At 45.4% G+C, this 16,925-nt stretch overlaps 1 protein-coding gene across 1 annotated transcript in view; it reads right to left on the bottom strand.

The window, feature by feature from the left end:
- Positions 1 to 323: 323 nt before the first annotated feature.
- The window catches only part of INTS4 (integrator complex subunit 4), a 38,827-nt gene continuing 22,225 nt past the window's right edge, over positions 324 to 16,925 (bottom strand). The window contains exons 16-23 of the mRNA XM_063305946.1: positions 15,691 to 15,784; positions 13,512 to 13,592; positions 11,253 to 11,383; positions 10,325 to 10,381; positions 8,154 to 8,313; positions 5,188 to 5,331; positions 2,744 to 2,864; positions 324 to 1,126 (exon numbers count right to left, since the gene is read on the bottom strand). Of these exons, the coding sequence (XP_063162016.1) occupies positions 933 to 1,126; positions 2,744 to 2,864; positions 5,188 to 5,331; positions 8,154 to 8,313; positions 10,325 to 10,381; positions 11,253 to 11,383; positions 13,512 to 13,592; positions 15,691 to 15,784 (982 nt within the window). The 3' untranslated portion in view covers positions 324 to 932. The remainder of the gene's footprint in view (positions 1,127 to 2,743; positions 2,865 to 5,187; positions 5,332 to 8,153; positions 8,314 to 10,324; positions 10,382 to 11,252; positions 11,384 to 13,511; positions 13,593 to 15,690; positions 15,785 to 16,925) is intronic.

Raw genomic sequence — 16,925 nt, 5'->3', positions numbered from 1 at the left:
GGTACAATGGGGAAATTTTATTTCTGCCTTTAGAAGCTGAGGCCAATCTCTACAACTAGAAGTACAACCTATCTACTAACTTGCACCCTATTCCTTCCTTCCTTCCTTCCTTCCTTCCTTCCTTCCTTCCTTCCTTCCTTCCATCCATCCATCCATCCATCCATCCATCCATATTAACCAGAACTTAAGAGTTCAGTCAGGGGAAATGACTTACAGTATAATGTCACCAGAGGAGGCATGGTTATTATTTTAATAAATCTGGAAAAAATTTAATTAAATTACTGGCTACCAAGTTCTTTGCATGAAACCAAACAACAAGGAGCTCAGATGAAAGCATCTTTGCAGGCAAGAAGTTTCTGTCTCTTTTCAACAGATCACACACAACTTGTCTTCTCCTTTATTCAACAGGCACCATATAACCAACCAAGAGGAAATGTACATTCCAAGTTCAGTCTAGATGCCGGAGACAAATCAACCCCAGATACTGGGCTTGATGATTTTGTCTCATCATGTCACTGAAGTGTGAAAAGTGGTTAAAAGAAATACTGCCCAGCATCCTAAAAGTTTAAAGAAAGGCCAAAGCAGAGGGACGAAGATCAGATTTGCCCAACCAGACACCCCTCCAGACATGTTGGAAATGCCCAACTGCAGAACTCTTGGTTAGGCAAGATGGACCAAAGTCTTTTGCATATATGGAGGTTGCCAAGCACTGGAGTAAATGACTGTAGCAAAGTCTGAGTAACAACTTCTTTTACTACTTTCCTTTCAAACAGTTCTGTAAGCAGAGAAGAGAGCGCAATTTTAAAATGGAAGCCAATGGGTCCTCTCTCACCCCACAGATGCACTTCAGTCGTCTTTGTGGAAGTCCTGTTCAGCTGCTGAAACTGCCTTAAGTCTCTTCCCAGAAGTAAAATTATCTGGCAACGAAGACTTCACCGTCTGGCAGGCTTGGGCATAATATAAACTTTGACGGATTTGCTGAACAGCAGAGTCCCTTCGATGCTGCCCTCGGATGGAGGAAGAAGCTCCATGCCGTCTCCCCAGGTGGATCGCGAGAGGCCCACAGAGGCTTTGTTTCTATCCGAGCTGTATGCCAGTAACAGACGAAGTTCAACTTGACAAGGCTCTGGGGCAGAGAAAAAAAAAGGGGGTAGAAAAGGGCATCTAACAAACATAGCAACAACACCAGAACTCCAAAATCTGTACCTCGCACCAGCCAGCTTCATATTCGCACATGCAAGCTACAGATGCGATTTGCAAGAATGGTGGTTGCATTCAGAAAGAGCAAAAAGCCAGAGAGAGATTTTATTTTGACAAGGCTCACGGGATCCTTCAGACCAGTGTTTCTCAACCTTGTCAACTTTAAGATGGGTGGATTCAACTGCTGGCTGGGGAATTCTGGGAGTTGAAGTCCACCCATCTTAAAGTTGACAAGGTTGAGAAACACTGCTTCAGACAGTCACTCATGCCCTAGTCATGGACTACTGCAATGCACTCTACCTGGGGCTGCCCTTGAAGACCACTCAGAAGCTACAACTGGTCCAGAATGAGCAATGTCGGGCATGCCTTGGTATGCCCAAGTGACACCACTGTTGTCCAAGCAGCACTGGTTGCCAGTTGGCTTACAGGTGCCATTCAAGATGCTGGTTATCTATATTGGTCTACATTTAAGGCCTTTCGTGGCACTGAGTCTATGTCCTGACTACCAGGAAACACACTGAGACAATGACTTGGTCTCTAATATTTATTACTAGTACTTAACAAGAATCCTAACAAACTGAGGAAGCGTGGGAAAAACCCAGCCATATAAACCCCAAAGGTTAAGGCGGTCCCGATCTGTGTCTCTTTGAATGGCTGAACAGTTCCTCAGTGCTACGCATGCGCTTGACAGTCTGGGTGGGAGCCCCCTGCTTGCCATCCTTACTCATGACAGTCTGGTTGCCTATCTCCAATAATTTATGCCCATCTAATAGGATTTGGCAGAGTGGGTGTGATTCAGTTCCTTCAATTAAACAATGTTATCTGGGGGACCTTGGATGCACGCCTTCTCTATCACTGTGCCTGCCCCCTGGAATGGTATCCCCCCAGAAATCCAGGTGGTTCCCACCCTTACATGTTCTAGTAGGTACTAAAAACCTGGTTATTCTTCCAGGCCCGGGAGTAGGATATTGGTGAACCCCTGTAAGATTTGGGGTCTAAAAAAAAAGGAAAATAAAAAAGTGGGGACAAAAATGCTTAATTTAACACATCTGAATTCCCAGATCCATTTTTTTTGTTATTATTTGCTGTAATAGACTCTGTCTCTTAAAGGAAGACTTGTTTCTCAAGGTTACAAACCATTTTTTTAGTGGAACAAGAAATTATAAATCCCTATAAACTCACCAGCAAACAAGACATTTATTCCAGTAATTGAAATTATCTTAGTTTGGTTTTTATTTGTTCATTTTAACAAGCACTTGTCTTTTGCTCCGCTGAGTCTCTTATAAAGAGCTTGTGGAGTATGAAATATATTAACGATTTTCTCCAGTGCTTAACTTCTGAAACTTTCCTGAAGTTTAGCAATATATCCTGTACAATTGGGAATATTCACCTAATGCACTGTCTGGGACCACCTTCCCCTTCTTTCTGTCACCAGAGAAATCACGTAATTCTTTCGAACCCTGAGAATGACCCAAATGAAATCTACGTTATGCAGAATTTCCATGGCGAAGCAAAAGATGCTCTGAAGCCAAGTCTTCCATACCTGTCCAGGCAGTATGTGAAAGGTAAACCTGAGTAATTAATCGGTGCCTTCCTGGACCCGGATTTCTAAAATCTGCTGGTTTCGGATGGATCACCTGCGACTGACCATCAGGATACAGGATCTAGGAAAAAACAGAGGCCCTGAGGGACTGCCTTTTCTCAACCCTGTAATAATCAATTAAGCGACTCCTGCAAGTCCCACATCCCACTGACTTTTTTTCAGGCTCAACCAAGAAGACGGTCTTTGCCATTGTGACACCCCGCTTTATGGAGCACCCTCTCCTAAAAAAAAAGGAAAAAAAAGCCTGTGCAGCCTCATTATAATTCAAAGGGAGCAAGTGCTGCAAGACATTTAGGCCTCAATTCAGCAAACAGGAAGAGATTTCAATACAGTGGATGTTAAGCCACAATCAGCAACATTCCAGACCTTCAACTGGGAAATGGTGAGCATCCTAGACCAAGCCAAATCCAAAATCACTAGGGAATTCCTGGAAGCTTGGCACTCAGACAAGTCGGCCATCAACAGACACATAGAGGTAAACAATGTTTACATACCATTCATACATTAGGTGGTAAACAACAGCCCAATCAAGGAACTCCTAAGGAGAGAACAACACCCCCACCAACACTGGCAGGGCAAGCCACGGTATGTAAACAGAGAGCAGGGCCCACTCCCTCTTCGCACTGAGGACGTTGCCTAGCCTGGCAATGAAATGTCTGCAAGCCAACAGCCAAGCTCAGAGAGCACCAAGAACTCCACAGTTCAACCCTGAGCTACTCCACAGCAACCCCTTCTCTTCTATTTTCAGACCTTTCTCTCCAGCATCCTCCTTCCAGAAAACCTGGTGAAAGCCTGCAAGATTTCACATGAGAATTTTCAGATAGTTGGTGCTCCTTTCTGCTGTTTTTAATTTATTCTGGTGAGAGCAGCCCTTGTGCTGGAGTGCCAAGGCTTCCTTTTGCTAAACTCTGCACGCTAGCCTGGAAGGTTTACTTGGTACCTCACTGTGGAATCTGCAACAAGAAGGTGCTCCGTAATCTACAGTATCACATTATCATAGATGGTCTATGGCAGGGTTTCTCAACCTCGGCAAGTTTCAGATGTGTGGACTTGAACTCCCAGAATGCCCCAGCCAGCATGGGGGATTTCAATCATGCTATCAAACTCAGCATGCTAGCCTGGAAGGTTTACTTGATATCTCACTATGGAAGCTGCAACAAGAAGGTGCTCCGTAATCTATAGTATCACATAAAGGGGATAATTTAGGACATACAAGAGTTTTAAAAGTAGCTATTAGGAGCTTCAGGTTTGGCCAAGTGTCTTGGGATGTCCAAGTAAACATAATTAGGGACTTCCAAGCTGACACAAAGACAAAAGCTGCACTTTATCTCAATATATGAAAGTACGGACAATTATACTTGATGGTCAATGTGAAGCAGGTGAAAAGTGTGCCCCATATAAATTCATGGCTCTAGGATATGGCAATGATCACCACAGACAAAAGGAAGTCCTTCATCATAAAGCACATCATTAATTTGCAGGATTCATTACCCTGAGATGCGATGAGGACCACTACTTGGATGGCTTTCAAAGGGGACAGGATAAATTCATGGAGGACAGGTCTACTGAGGGCTCTAGTCTAGAAGACGCAGTGTTACCTCTGGGTTGGGAGAATTTATGCTTCCAAATATCAACTGCAGAGAAAAATGGTGGGAGAGGAGCACACCTCCATCTCCTGCTTTTGAGCAGCCCAGACATCAGGCTGGCTGCTGTGAGCAGCAAACGGCTAGACCAACACAAGTCTTGGCCTGCTCCAGCAGATCTGTGATCAGGTTCTTAAGGTGGTGATGGTCACTAATTTAAATGGCTTTCACAAGGGATGAATTCATGGAGGACAGGGCTATTAAGGACGCTGGGTCTTGACGGCTCCATGTTACTTCCAGGCTGGATGTAACATCCGTCCCAAAACCAGTCAGAGGGGAACAATGAGGGCCAAAGGATACGGCTCCATCTTCTGCTTGCAAGCAGCCCATAGACAGTTGGCCGCTGTGAAAACAAAGTGCTGGACTAAGATGGCCCTTTGCCTCATCCAGCAAGGCCAAGTTAGTTTGTATATATTCAATAGGTTATTAGACGAATAAAATCTACATGAACCTGTAGTTAATGAAGGCAAGTAACCTTCATTAATTTTAAACAAACATTTATATCCTACCCTTCTAACGCATTTGTGCCGGTCAGGGAACAACCTACATTCAGAGGATGCTCCTCAGTACCAGATACTGGGAGAAAACGGGAAGATGCCCATCTCCTCTGTCTCGCCACTGTCTGGCCACCATCTTCATACCCAATGCCACTTGGCCAACCAAGAACTGGAGATAAAACGGTGGGACGATGAACCTTCGTTCTAACAAGCAAGGTGGCCTTCGTGTCCCAAGCCCCATTACCTGCACTTTCACTGTGTTTTGCGGGTCTTGCACGTGCTCCAGAGTGGCATCCACATCCAAGGCAACAACTAATCCTGACGTGAAGCGCAGGGGATTGTCTGATTCTCCAGTTGGTTCAATAATGGTGGCAGTTGCTCGGTGGATCTGGGGAAGGAATGGGGCAAGTCAGCCTACACTTCTTGTGACAAAACAACTCCTTACAATTCTGTCTTTCAGTCTTGACATGGGGTTGTATTTGGCCAGATCTAATCTGTAGTAGGAGCAAGAGACGACCTGCAATATCTGGGGGGGGAATTATCTAGGATGGATGGAAGCAGAACTAGACAAGAGGAGGGAAAAACGGCTAACTCCAAAACACCTTCATACAAGCTTACGTTGCAGCAGCCCTTGGCAAGCTTTGTAGAGTCACAGCCGTTGCACCCAACCAAACTGCAGAGCTGGAAAGGTTGCAGAAAATGGCAACCCCCAATCATTGTAAGTCTAGAGTAGGTCTCCTATGATGCAGTCTCCACACCTTTCAAAATCAGGAAGGAAGTTCAAGAATCTGGGGGTGTAAGTGGCTTTGTATTCCTAGGTGCGAAGATTACTGCAGATGCTGACTGCAGTCAGGAAATCAGAAGACGCTTAATCCTTGGGAGAAGAGCAATGACAAATCTCGATAAAACAGTTAAGAGCAGAGACATCACACTGACAACAAAGGTCCGCATAGTTAAAGCAATGGTGTTCCCCGTAGTAACATATGGGTGCGAGAGCTGGACCATAAGGAAGGCTGAGCGAAGGAAGATCGATGCTTTTGAACTGTGGTGTTGGAGGAAAATCCTGAGAGTGCCTTGGACTGCAAGAAGGTCAAACCAGTCCATCCTCCAGGAAATAAAGCCAGACTGCTCACTGGAGGGAATGATCTTAAAGGCAAAACTGAAATACTTTGGCCACATAGTGAGAAGACAGGACACCCTGGAGAAGATGCTGATGCTAGGGAGAGTGGAGGGCAAAAGGAAGAGGGGCCGACCAAGGGCAAGGTGGATGGATGAGATTCTAGAGGTGACGGACCCGTCCCTGGGGGAGCTGGGGGTGTTGACGACCGACAGGAAGCTCTGGCGTGGGCAGGTCCATGAAGTCACGAAGAGTCGGAAGCGACTGAACGAATAAACAAGTGGCATTCTTGTCCATCTTTCCAATCCATCAAAGAGGACTTGAAATGGAAAGGAGGAGACTGCAAAGGAATGATGGGAGAATTTGTTTTTTGTTATATAGAAAATGAACTCCTGCCACAAGGTATGTTATACTGCACAAGGACACTATACAGGTAGTCCTCAACTTACAATCACAATTGGGACTGGAATTTCCATCATAAGGTCGTTGCAGTCGTAAGTTGAGTCACCACATGACTGGACCCAATTCTATCACTGTTAAGTGAATCATGGGTCATTAAGTGAATCACCAGGGTTGTTAAAGAGAATCCAGGTTCCCCTATGGGCGTTTTTGCCAGAAAATGGTAAAAAATGTCACAAAATGTGATCATGTGATTGCAGGACGCCGCAACTGGTCGTAAATGCGAGTTGGTTGCCAAGCACCTGAAATGTGACTATGTGACTGTGTGTGTGTGTGTGACATTTTGCGATACTCGGAAGTGCTGTATGGGCTGTAAAGCACCCATTTCAAGGCTGTCGTAACCTTGGACCGCTGTTAACCAAATGGTTGTAAGTTGAGCACTACCTGTAAATGTGCATGGCCAAAGACCGGTGAACGTGACTAGGGTGGCTTGACTAGGTGAATGAAAATGAAAACCCTGAAAGAAAGATCTCAGATACACACTTGCGTACTGTAGAAAATGGAATGTCAATGAAATGATGCCTCTTAAACCGCTCGGTGAAAACTCAAAAAGAACATGGGCTCATAAGGTTCATGACATTTGTTGTCTACACACTAATGCTTAGAACATGAGAGAAAAACATGTGCTGATTATGTGCTCTTAATATAAATGGACAAATACAATTTAATAGGTATAATGGAGATCTAGTAGGATAATTCCCTTAAGTGGAATACAGCAATTACAGGATACAGTTGTTCCAATGGAGCAGAAGCAATCAAAACAGGGGAGAAGTTGCAGAGTACGTTAAAAATATGTTCCTGCTCAGAAATCCAAATGAATGAACATGGCAGCGATGTAGAGAACAATACATTTTTTTTTTTTAATTCCCAGAGGCGTTAGGGAACTGATCAGACTGATGTTTGCTCCAAGGTAAAGGTAAAAGTAAAGGTAAAGGTTTCCCTTGACATCAAGTCCAGTCATGTCCGACTCTAGGGGGCGGCGTTCATCTCTGTTTCAAAGCCGAAGAGCCGGCGTTTGTCTGTAGACACTTCCGTGGTCGTGTGGCTGGCATGACTAAACAGAACGCCATTACCTGCCCACCGAAGCAGTACCTATTAATCTACTCACATTTGCATGTTTTCGAACTGCTAGGTTGGCAGGAGCTGGGACTAGCAATGGGAGCTCACCCCGTCACGCGGATTCAAACCGCCGACCTTCCGATCGGCAAGCTCAGCAGCTCAGCGGTTTAACCCGCAGCGCCAGGCTAGTATTCTTAACCTCCAAGTTTGCAAAACTTGAAAACCACCTTTTGTGGGGTGAAAGGCAGGAGGCCAACCAAACCCACAATGAGGACCAATGGTGTTCAGTGGGTGGAGGGTGGTTACCATCTGTGGGAAAGAACAAGAACTGGGGGCAGCAAAGAGGAAGCCAATGGCATGACAGGTAGGCCGGCATACTAAATCAGCTGCATGTTTTGCTGGAGCTCTGAATGGTAGGCTGCAACGGACCTCAAACTGAGCAAAGGAGAACGATTATGAATGGCAAAGTGCTGGAGCACATCAAGCAATGGCTAGCATGCTTGATCCTAAGGCACAGCCCCAGTGGTCAAAGCAGCTGGGCCATCAGCACGGCCCAGAGCTCCAGAATATCGCACCTTCTCTGGCAGCGGGAGGCGAAGGAAGTTACTCTGTCGCAAGGTCACCCGGAGGATCTTGACTACTTCCAAAGGCTTGGAAGTGACCAACCTGGGCATCAGGTCGAGAAGCTTATCCACAAAGCTGCCTTGCATATGAGGGAGCTCGGAAATGAAACATCTGTGAAAGAATAAGAGAACAGAGTCAAGCCAATGTACTTACCGCCGTCGGGATTCACAAACTGCCTCTCTTTTAAGCATAAATGGGGAAGGGAGAGAAATCGGGGCACCTTCGCATGAGACATCCCAGCATAGCCATGCTCTGCACTAGTTCTCCCAGTTATGTCCTAGGACGAAGCTTACGAAGAACCATCAGTTCAAAGCAGCCACAGATACCTGGGAAATCATTTTAATGTGACGGTTATATATGAATGCAGGAACTTCTTCACAAAATGCAGAGGGAATTCTGAATGTGGAAGGATCCTGGTTTGTTTATATAAGGCAATACTGTAAATATAACCTCCTAAGTCCCTTCACGGACCAGAGAATATACAGTTGATAACCCTTAAAAAATTACAAGCTGTCACGCACCCTCTTTGTTGTCTGTGTCCTTTTCATATTACCCTTTTACTTGTCAAAATTAAAGCTTAATCTCATGAACCCAGGGGGCTCTTGAATGGAACTACTGGTTTTGTTCTCACCACTGAACCCTTTCCTGCTTTGGAAATTCTTTTGTTTTGCTCCTCTAGTTTTTTAATCTTACCAAAGGGAACATGACTTGGTGGAACAAAGGGAAGATACAGAAGAGAGCCCATGCTTCTTTAACATGTCAACAAGGAATTGAATTAACTTTCATTGAATAACTTAAAATGTGTTGTAAAGTGGCTCCCTTAATATTACAAAGGATCAATCCTTGCCTTCCCTGGGACTGAAAATATTACAGGTAGTCCTTGACTTATGACCACAATTGGGACCAGAACTCCCTTCACTAAGCAATGTGGTCATTAAGTGAGTCATACCCATTTTACAACCTATTTTGCAGCGGTTGTTAAGTGAATCATGTGGTTCCCCATTGATTTTGCTTGTTGGGAGCCGGCTAGGAAGGTCACAAATGATGATCGCGTGACCCCAGGACACTGCAACTGTCGTAAATACATGCCAGTTGCTAACCACCTGAATTTTGATCATGTGACCGCGGGAACACTGTGATAGTCGTAAGTGCGAGGACTGGTTGCAAGTCACTTTTTCCAGCGCCATCGTAACTTTGAGCGGTTGTTAAATGAATGGTCATAAGTTGGGGACTACCTGTAAACTGGTGACTTGAATAGTGGAGATTTTCCTGGCTCAGGAGTCAAACTTCTCAGACCCTTCCTTCCACACACACCCCAAATCTCTCTCCTCAGCTTCCCCTCCCACCAGAGTATAAACTGGCAGGAGGTGCCCTGTGCCCTGTCCTTTGATTGGCAATTCTAGTACTGCATCATCACATCAGAAGACGGGCTTTAACTTTTCTCTGCCATCTTCTCAGCAACAGTCTCAGCGCCAACAGTTACAACGCTTTCTTACACTTGGGACCTAGTTCTCATGAAGACTAGAGGCACTGAAAAACCTGGACCGGGACTGCAGTGCTTCACCCTGCAGATAAGGGTCCTCATGACTAATAATTCCAAAAGGCTTCAGTTTGAGAGCATATCCTGGGTGCTCGTACCAAATGGCTAACTTAGAAGGGACCTGGCTGTCATTAAGAAAAGCAAAAATAACCCCAAAACCGATTACCAGAAAGTGTTGTCCCCTATGACTTCTCTAGCCAACCAGGAAAGCTCTTTATTACATTAGCATTTTTTTCTGGACCGATGGGCATGTTTCCAGGAAACGCCTCAGATTCCAGCACCGTGCTATTTTTGTTTTCCAACAATGCACTGAAGGTCTGTAGAAAGCAGGGGCATATGTGGAAATAAACATAATAAGGCTATTTTTTATTAAAACAACCTGAAAATATGAAGTCAGATAGCGCAAGGAGATGGACAGAAAGCTATTCCGCTAAAAATAATGGATGAATGAAAGAATCCACGTAGGACTAAAAGGAACACACGAGAAGAAAAACAAGAATAAGATCAAATTACTAATTTGATTAGTAAATGGGGGCTGGGGGGTGTTCACACAAATGTGTGGATACAAAAAAGAGTACATACCTTTGAAAACAGTCCACTTCCTGCAAAAATTTCTCACATATTCCAAGCGGTTCCACCCTGTAAAAAGATATAAAGTCCATTCTATTTTTTAAAAAAACCATTTTTATTAAGACTTTTACGAAGGACATAAAACCTAACACAAACCACTAATGAATGGAAGCAGCAAAGAAAAAAAGAAGAAAGAAAAAAGCCAAAGTGCAGAAAAACAGAATAAAAATAGAAAGAAGCAGCTTCCAATTTCCTTTGCAGCAAATATAATCACAAAATTATCTCTTACTCTGTGATTATCAAAAAAAGGCTCCCTTTCTTCTATTATCCCAGGTTTTTTTTCCTGATCATCAAAACCACAAGTGTATTTTTTTCTGTCTCATGCAAAAAGTCTATAAGGGGTTACCAGTCAGCCCTAAATGTAGATATTGTTTTCTCTCTAATCAAAGAAGTTAATTTAGCCATCTCCGCAAGTCAGATATAAAGTCCATTTGAGACACCTTGATGTTGGCCAGTTACAAGTGACTTCCAGAGCAGGAAGTCAGACAGATTCTTCTACCGAAAAGCTGGCTTGGGAATGCAAGTGGTATAAAAGTGGTTCCCCTTCCAACTCTTATTGAACCATCAATTCAGTGCTAGGCCTTTGGTAAACTGCTTTGGAACCTACATCAAATCTGCAATTTGGGGGCAAAAACTGCCTTGGACAAGGGCCATCCCTCAGCATTTCTGACATAATACTTTCGTAGCTTCCCCACCTATTTATTTATGTATCTGGTCGCTTCGAGTCAACACCAACTTGAGGGCACATAATCAGTCAATCAAAAGCTTTCCGAAGCATCCAGAGTTTTACGGACCTGCCGTAGTCAGCAACTGAGTTGGCCTTCCACTAATCTATCTGCCAACCGATGCAGCACCCCCACGTCCCAGGAAGCCCCCTTACCCTCTCGTCGTCCGCACAGTCACAATCAGCTGCAGGGCCTTTGCCTGCAGCCTCATGTGGTGGATGATGACCACCTGCCTATGTTCCACGGGGCTGTACATGAACTCCATCTTGTACGTTTCTTCCATAATCTAGACAAGAAGTCACCGGTTTTTAATTCTGACAAATTCCCAGGGGGCTACCAAGAAGTTGCTTCCCCTGGAAAACGTGGTGGTGGCTAGTTCAAACCCACAACGGGCGAAGCAACAGCACAGTACAATGGAACGGAGCCACCATCAAGAACCTCTTACTAGCATCATGGGATGATTTCAACAAGTTGGGTCATAAAACAGTGGCTTTCTGGACTTCCTATAGAAGAATTTGCAATTTAGTTGTAGGAGTTACGGTGTGGATAGATATATGCACATGATATTCATATATAGCAAATGGGATATTCACATGCATTATTATAGTAATGGGTGAACAAGTGTCCTTTCTCTTAATTTATTGGTGTGTCACTGGGTAGAATATATAGCTGTCACAGAAGTACCAACTACAGGTAGTCCTTGCTTAACAACCACAGTTGGGACTAGAATTTTGGTTGCTAAGCGAAGCGGTCATTAAGCAAATCCGACCCGATTTTACAACTTTTTTGCGGTGGTCATTAGGCAAATCACATGGTTCCCCATTGATTTTGCTTGCCAGAAGCTGGCCGGGAAGGTTGAAAATGGCAATCATGTGATCACGGGATGCTGCAACAGTCACAAATGCAAACCGGTTGCCAAATGCCCAAATTGTGATCACATGACCGCGGGGATGCTGTGAGGGTTCTAAGTGTGAGGACCAGTCGCAAGTTGGTTTTTCAGCACTGTCGTAAGTCTGAACCATCACTAAATGAATGGTTGTTAAGCAAGGACTACCTGTATCTTATACTCCAATTTCTTTTTAAAAAAGGATGTTGTACAGGAATCTCTGGATTTAGGAAGTAGAAAATACGCATAAAAATTGTGGAAATGCTAAGGGCGGGAGGAGAAGGGAGGACACCAGATCCCCCAGGGCAGTCTTCTTGCCTAGCCTGCTCAGGACAATTAGGGTTCCCAATTCCCAGAATTCTTGGCAGACTCAGCTTTTGGCAGTCACAGCCTCGCCACATGCTGTAAAGAAAGCTTGTTCTGCTACCCACCTGTGCAGTCCATCCTTTCTCTATTAAACAATCCAGCCTGGGCTTCTCTATTCCGGAATAGCCCCGTCCCCTTTCTCCCTTGGAAAGCTTAAACCTCTTAGTAACTAGCCATCTGAGGAACCACCTCTCTCATTCTGAATCGGTCTGGGCCTAAAGATCTCCCAGAAACGCCCTTTTAAAGATGGCCCCTCTCCTCAGCCCATCTGCCAGGCAAGCAGAAGAAAACTCTCCTGAGCATCTTCCAAGCTATGGAAAAAGCTAGGCCAGGAAAAGCGTTTTGTCCTCGCCCTCCGTACCTCCAGAAGGAATTAAGGAATCAAAAAGTCTTCAGCGAGGTCTTTCCAATTGTTTTTACAAGTGTTTTAGTGAGTGTGTGTGCGCGCACATGTGCGTATATGCATTTAACTAGCTTTAAATTGCTTATTTCCCTCCATTAGCCACTTTAATCACTGTATTGGATGGAAAGGAGGGACCTGAAGTTCAGAAATATTATAATTCATGTATATTTCTGGCATTTTTACCCAGTATTGGTCATACATATTTTATTGCACTTTAATTCTGTGCCTACTTCCCTGTGGTTATTTTTATGCTCCTGCAGAACTGCATTATGTATTTCTCTGTATGTATGTGTACATACATACATACATACACACACACACACCTGACCTACAGGCTAGGTCAACAGGATACTGCCTTCTCCACCCCCCTGCCTTCCAGACATGTTAGGACTACAGTTCCCAGATTCCGCAGCCAACCTGGTTAAGTATTTCTCCTTCATGGAGCCTAATTTCGCCACTGGCTGAAGGAATTTGCTCTGCAGCTCTTGATCCAGGAAACGCCACTGCATTTAGGACCAGAAAACTGGAGGCCTCTGTTAAACTCTGACAAAACTTCCGGGCCCCTCTCTGAATTCGAACGGGAGGGCAGCCTGGCCCGCTCCATCCCATTCCCCCTCCATTCTTTCCACCTGGGAGACTCCATGCTCCTACAACCGTCCAGGTTCTTGGTTTTGCTGCCACCCCCGAGCCATGGACACGCGGCCCAACCGGTGCTCTGCTCCGACTCCCAGAGGTTTCCTCCCCACCATCCCGGCATACCTGCCGGGCTGCGGCCGAGGCCAGGGCGTTCTGTTTGACGTAGAGGGGAGCCGCAACGTTCCAGAGTTTTTCCTGAAGAGCCTGGAAATGAAATGACACCCAGTCGTTTGTGGAACCATCTCCCATGGGGAATGCTGTTGTCTGGGACAACCTGTGCTTACGGGGAATCTTGGCCCCGTTCTGGATCTGACCGGTGAGGCCAAGGGGAGCTTGGACTGCAGGTTGGACAGCGGGCTCCTGGACCAATGCAGACACAGCCACGGCCTGAGTCTTACAACTCCAAAAGGCTCTGTCCAATTTACAATTTTATGAACGAGTGCAGCTCTGTTTTCTTGGTTTACCAGGGTGCCGTGTTCTTTTTCCTGGAACTTATTCCAGGCACCTTCCAGATGGGTTGGGATTGCAACTCCCATGATCCCCGTCTACTTCAGTGGGAGAGATGAGCGCTCAAGCCTCAACCCATTTACTGTACAGTTTGGTTTTTTTTAATCTGTTCAATCGTGTATGATTCTCAGAGACTGCCCGGACTGGTCCCTGCAGTTTTTCGGAAGTGGCTTGCCATTGCCTGCTTCCTAGGGCTGAGAGAGAGTGACTGGCCCAAGGTCACCAGCAGGCTTTGTGCCTAAGGCAGGACTAGAACTCACAGCCTCCTGGTTTCTAGCCCTGAGCCTTCACCACTATACCATACTGGCTCTCATTTATAGGTTACTGGATCAGAAATGATAATTGAAGGCTGCAGTGATTCTGGACACAACAGCGCTCTTTGAGAGTTGTTAGTCTTGATGATACATTTGTCCTGAATGTTGTATTAAGAGACAAGCACAACAACAAAAATTAAAAACCCTGAATAAGAACATAAAGGCTGGTAGAGGGCCTACAGGAGAGAAGTAGTGTTCACACATTCACAGGTTCTCTTAATTAGGGGGTGCCCTATCCTTTGGCACTCAGCTAAGCACAGGAGTAGTATGGCCTGGCAAACTTCTAATTTCCACTCTTACCCCCAAATTAGTATAGATAGTCCTCAGCTTATGAACATTCATCTAGAGACCATTCAAAGTTACAATGGCGCTGAAAAAAGTGACTTATGATCGATCCTCACACTTATGACCGTTGCAGCATTACCCACAGTCACATGATCAAAATTTGGGTGCTTGGTAACTGGCATGTATTTACAATGGCTGCAGCATCCCAGGGTCATGTGATTACCATTTGCGAATTTCCCAGCCGGCTTCCAACAAGGAAAATCAATGGGGGAAGCCGGATTCACTTAATGACCACATGATTTGCTTAATGTCCCAGCGAACAAGGTCGTAAAATTGGATGCATGATGCCTCATTTAACATGATGCTTCACTTAATGACCACATTGCTTAGCAACCAAAGTTCTGGTCCCAACTGTGGTTGTAAGTTGAGGACTACCTAGAGTGTTCCCAGCTCCAAAGCAGAGGTGCCCAGCCTGAGGTTCCCCCAAAGCTTGGTCCCTCCAAAAGCTGCTGGTGAATATGCAATATTAACACAACAGAAAGTAAACACGATTAAATGCAAGTTTCAGCTCAACTTAACTTTGGCCCTACATAGTTTTCATTTCAGTCCCGCCCACTTACCGTGGCCTAACAGCCACAATCAAGGAGATCCCCAAGAGAAAGGACATTTCCCTTGCCTTTAGTATCTCCAGCTCCAGAGCTCATGGCCCTGTTGATGGGGACGGGGGTAGGAGTGGAAAGAAGGGAAGACGCACCGAAAGGCACACAACCTGCAGAATCAGCCAGGATTTCCGAAGCTGCTGAGACAGCTGCTAATCAGCGCAAAGGCTCCCAACTGCAGCTACTGATACGCTGTCCCTGAGCCCAGAACTTGGGAAAGGAGGCACAAATTGGCACAGTGCAAACGAAAGCCACTTTCGAGTTTAATTGGCTTAGAACTGCTTTTGCATGAGTCACTCTCTTGCTGGGTTTATTATTATTATTATTATTATTATTATTATATTTTTATCCTGCCTTTTTATCTCTCTCTCTTTCAAGGATATGAACATACCTAATATGCCTACCTCCTATTTCCCCCACTAGAACCCTGTGAGGTGGGATGAGAGTGACTAGACCAACATCACTTCCTGACTTCTGTAAGTCACAGTGAGTGCCAGGCGACACACAGCTGCACGGCCAGTGGGTACGAATGCATACCTTAATGAGAAGGAGCTGGCACCGCAGGTAAGCTGCAGAGAAGTCAGCCATTCCAGCCAAGTCGGACTGGAGTTCTCCAAACCTCTGAAGGTCCCTGGCGCAAAGAAGAGAGCAGGAAAATTCAGCTTTGTTAGCAACAGACCATCAACACAATCAGCTTGTTCATGTTAAAATACAGGAAGTCCTTGCTTAATGACCACAATTGGGACAGGAATTTCCATTGCTAAGTGATACGATCATTAAGTGAATCCAACCCGATTTTACAACCATTTTTGCGGCAGTCGTTAAGCAAATCACCACGGTGATTAAGAGAACCATGTGGTTGTTAAGTGAACCACATAGTTCCCCAATGGTTTTGCTTGCCGGAAGCAGCTGGGAAGGTCGAAAATGGCGATCATGTGACCATGGGATTCTGCAGCGGCCGTAAGTGCAAAGAGCAGTTGTAAGTCCAGTTTTTAGCGCTGCTGTTAGTCCAAGGTAAAGGTAAAGGTTTCCCTTGACGTAAAGTCCAGTCGTGTCCGACTCTAGGGGGCGGTGCTCATCTCCGTTTCTAAGCCTTAGAGCCGGCGTTGTCCATAGGACACTTCCGGGTCATGTGGCCAGCATGACTCACGGAACGCCGTTACCTTCCCGCCAAAGCGGTACCAATTAATCTGCTCACATTTGCATGTTTTTGAACTGCTAGGTGAGCAGGAGCTGGGACTAGCAACGGGAGCTCACCCCGCCACGCAGTTTCGAACCGCCGACATTCCGATCGGCAGCTCAGCGGTTTAACCCGCAGCGCCACCAGTGCTGTTAGTCCAAACCATCACTAAATGCGTGATTATTAAGCGAAGACTACCTGTAACTCTCCAAGACAGGCTTGGTTGGTATGTTCCCAGGGACAAATTGGAGATGGAAGTAAAGGGAAAGAAAACTGAAAATGAGGGTGTTGAGCTCTGCCAGGTGTTGCCCCACAGACAACACTTACAAAGATATAAAAAGTAGTCTTGTAACCAAGATTTATTTATTTATTCATTCATTCATTCATTTATTTAATAAATTTATTCACCGCCCATCTCTCCCCTACAGGGGGACTCTGGGCGGCTTACAATAAAAGATCTTTGGATTTGTGCAGCTGCTTCGGGACACAAACCCACCCTGCTGAATAGGGCTGGCATGTACAAGGGCCTGGGGGCTATGAATCAGAAAACCACGTGCAGAGTTCCAGTGGATGCCACCAAATTGGAGGAAGG

This window comes from Candoia aspera, chromosome 5 (assembly GCF_035149785.1).
Source record: "Candoia aspera isolate rCanAsp1 chromosome 5, rCanAsp1.hap2, whole genome shotgun sequence".
In the NCBI taxonomy this organism is placed as follows: Eukaryota; Metazoa; Chordata; class Lepidosauria; order Squamata; family Boidae; genus Candoia; species Candoia aspera.
Note: the sequence above shows the minus strand (reverse complement) of the source record. Positions and strands in the feature narration are given on the sequence as shown.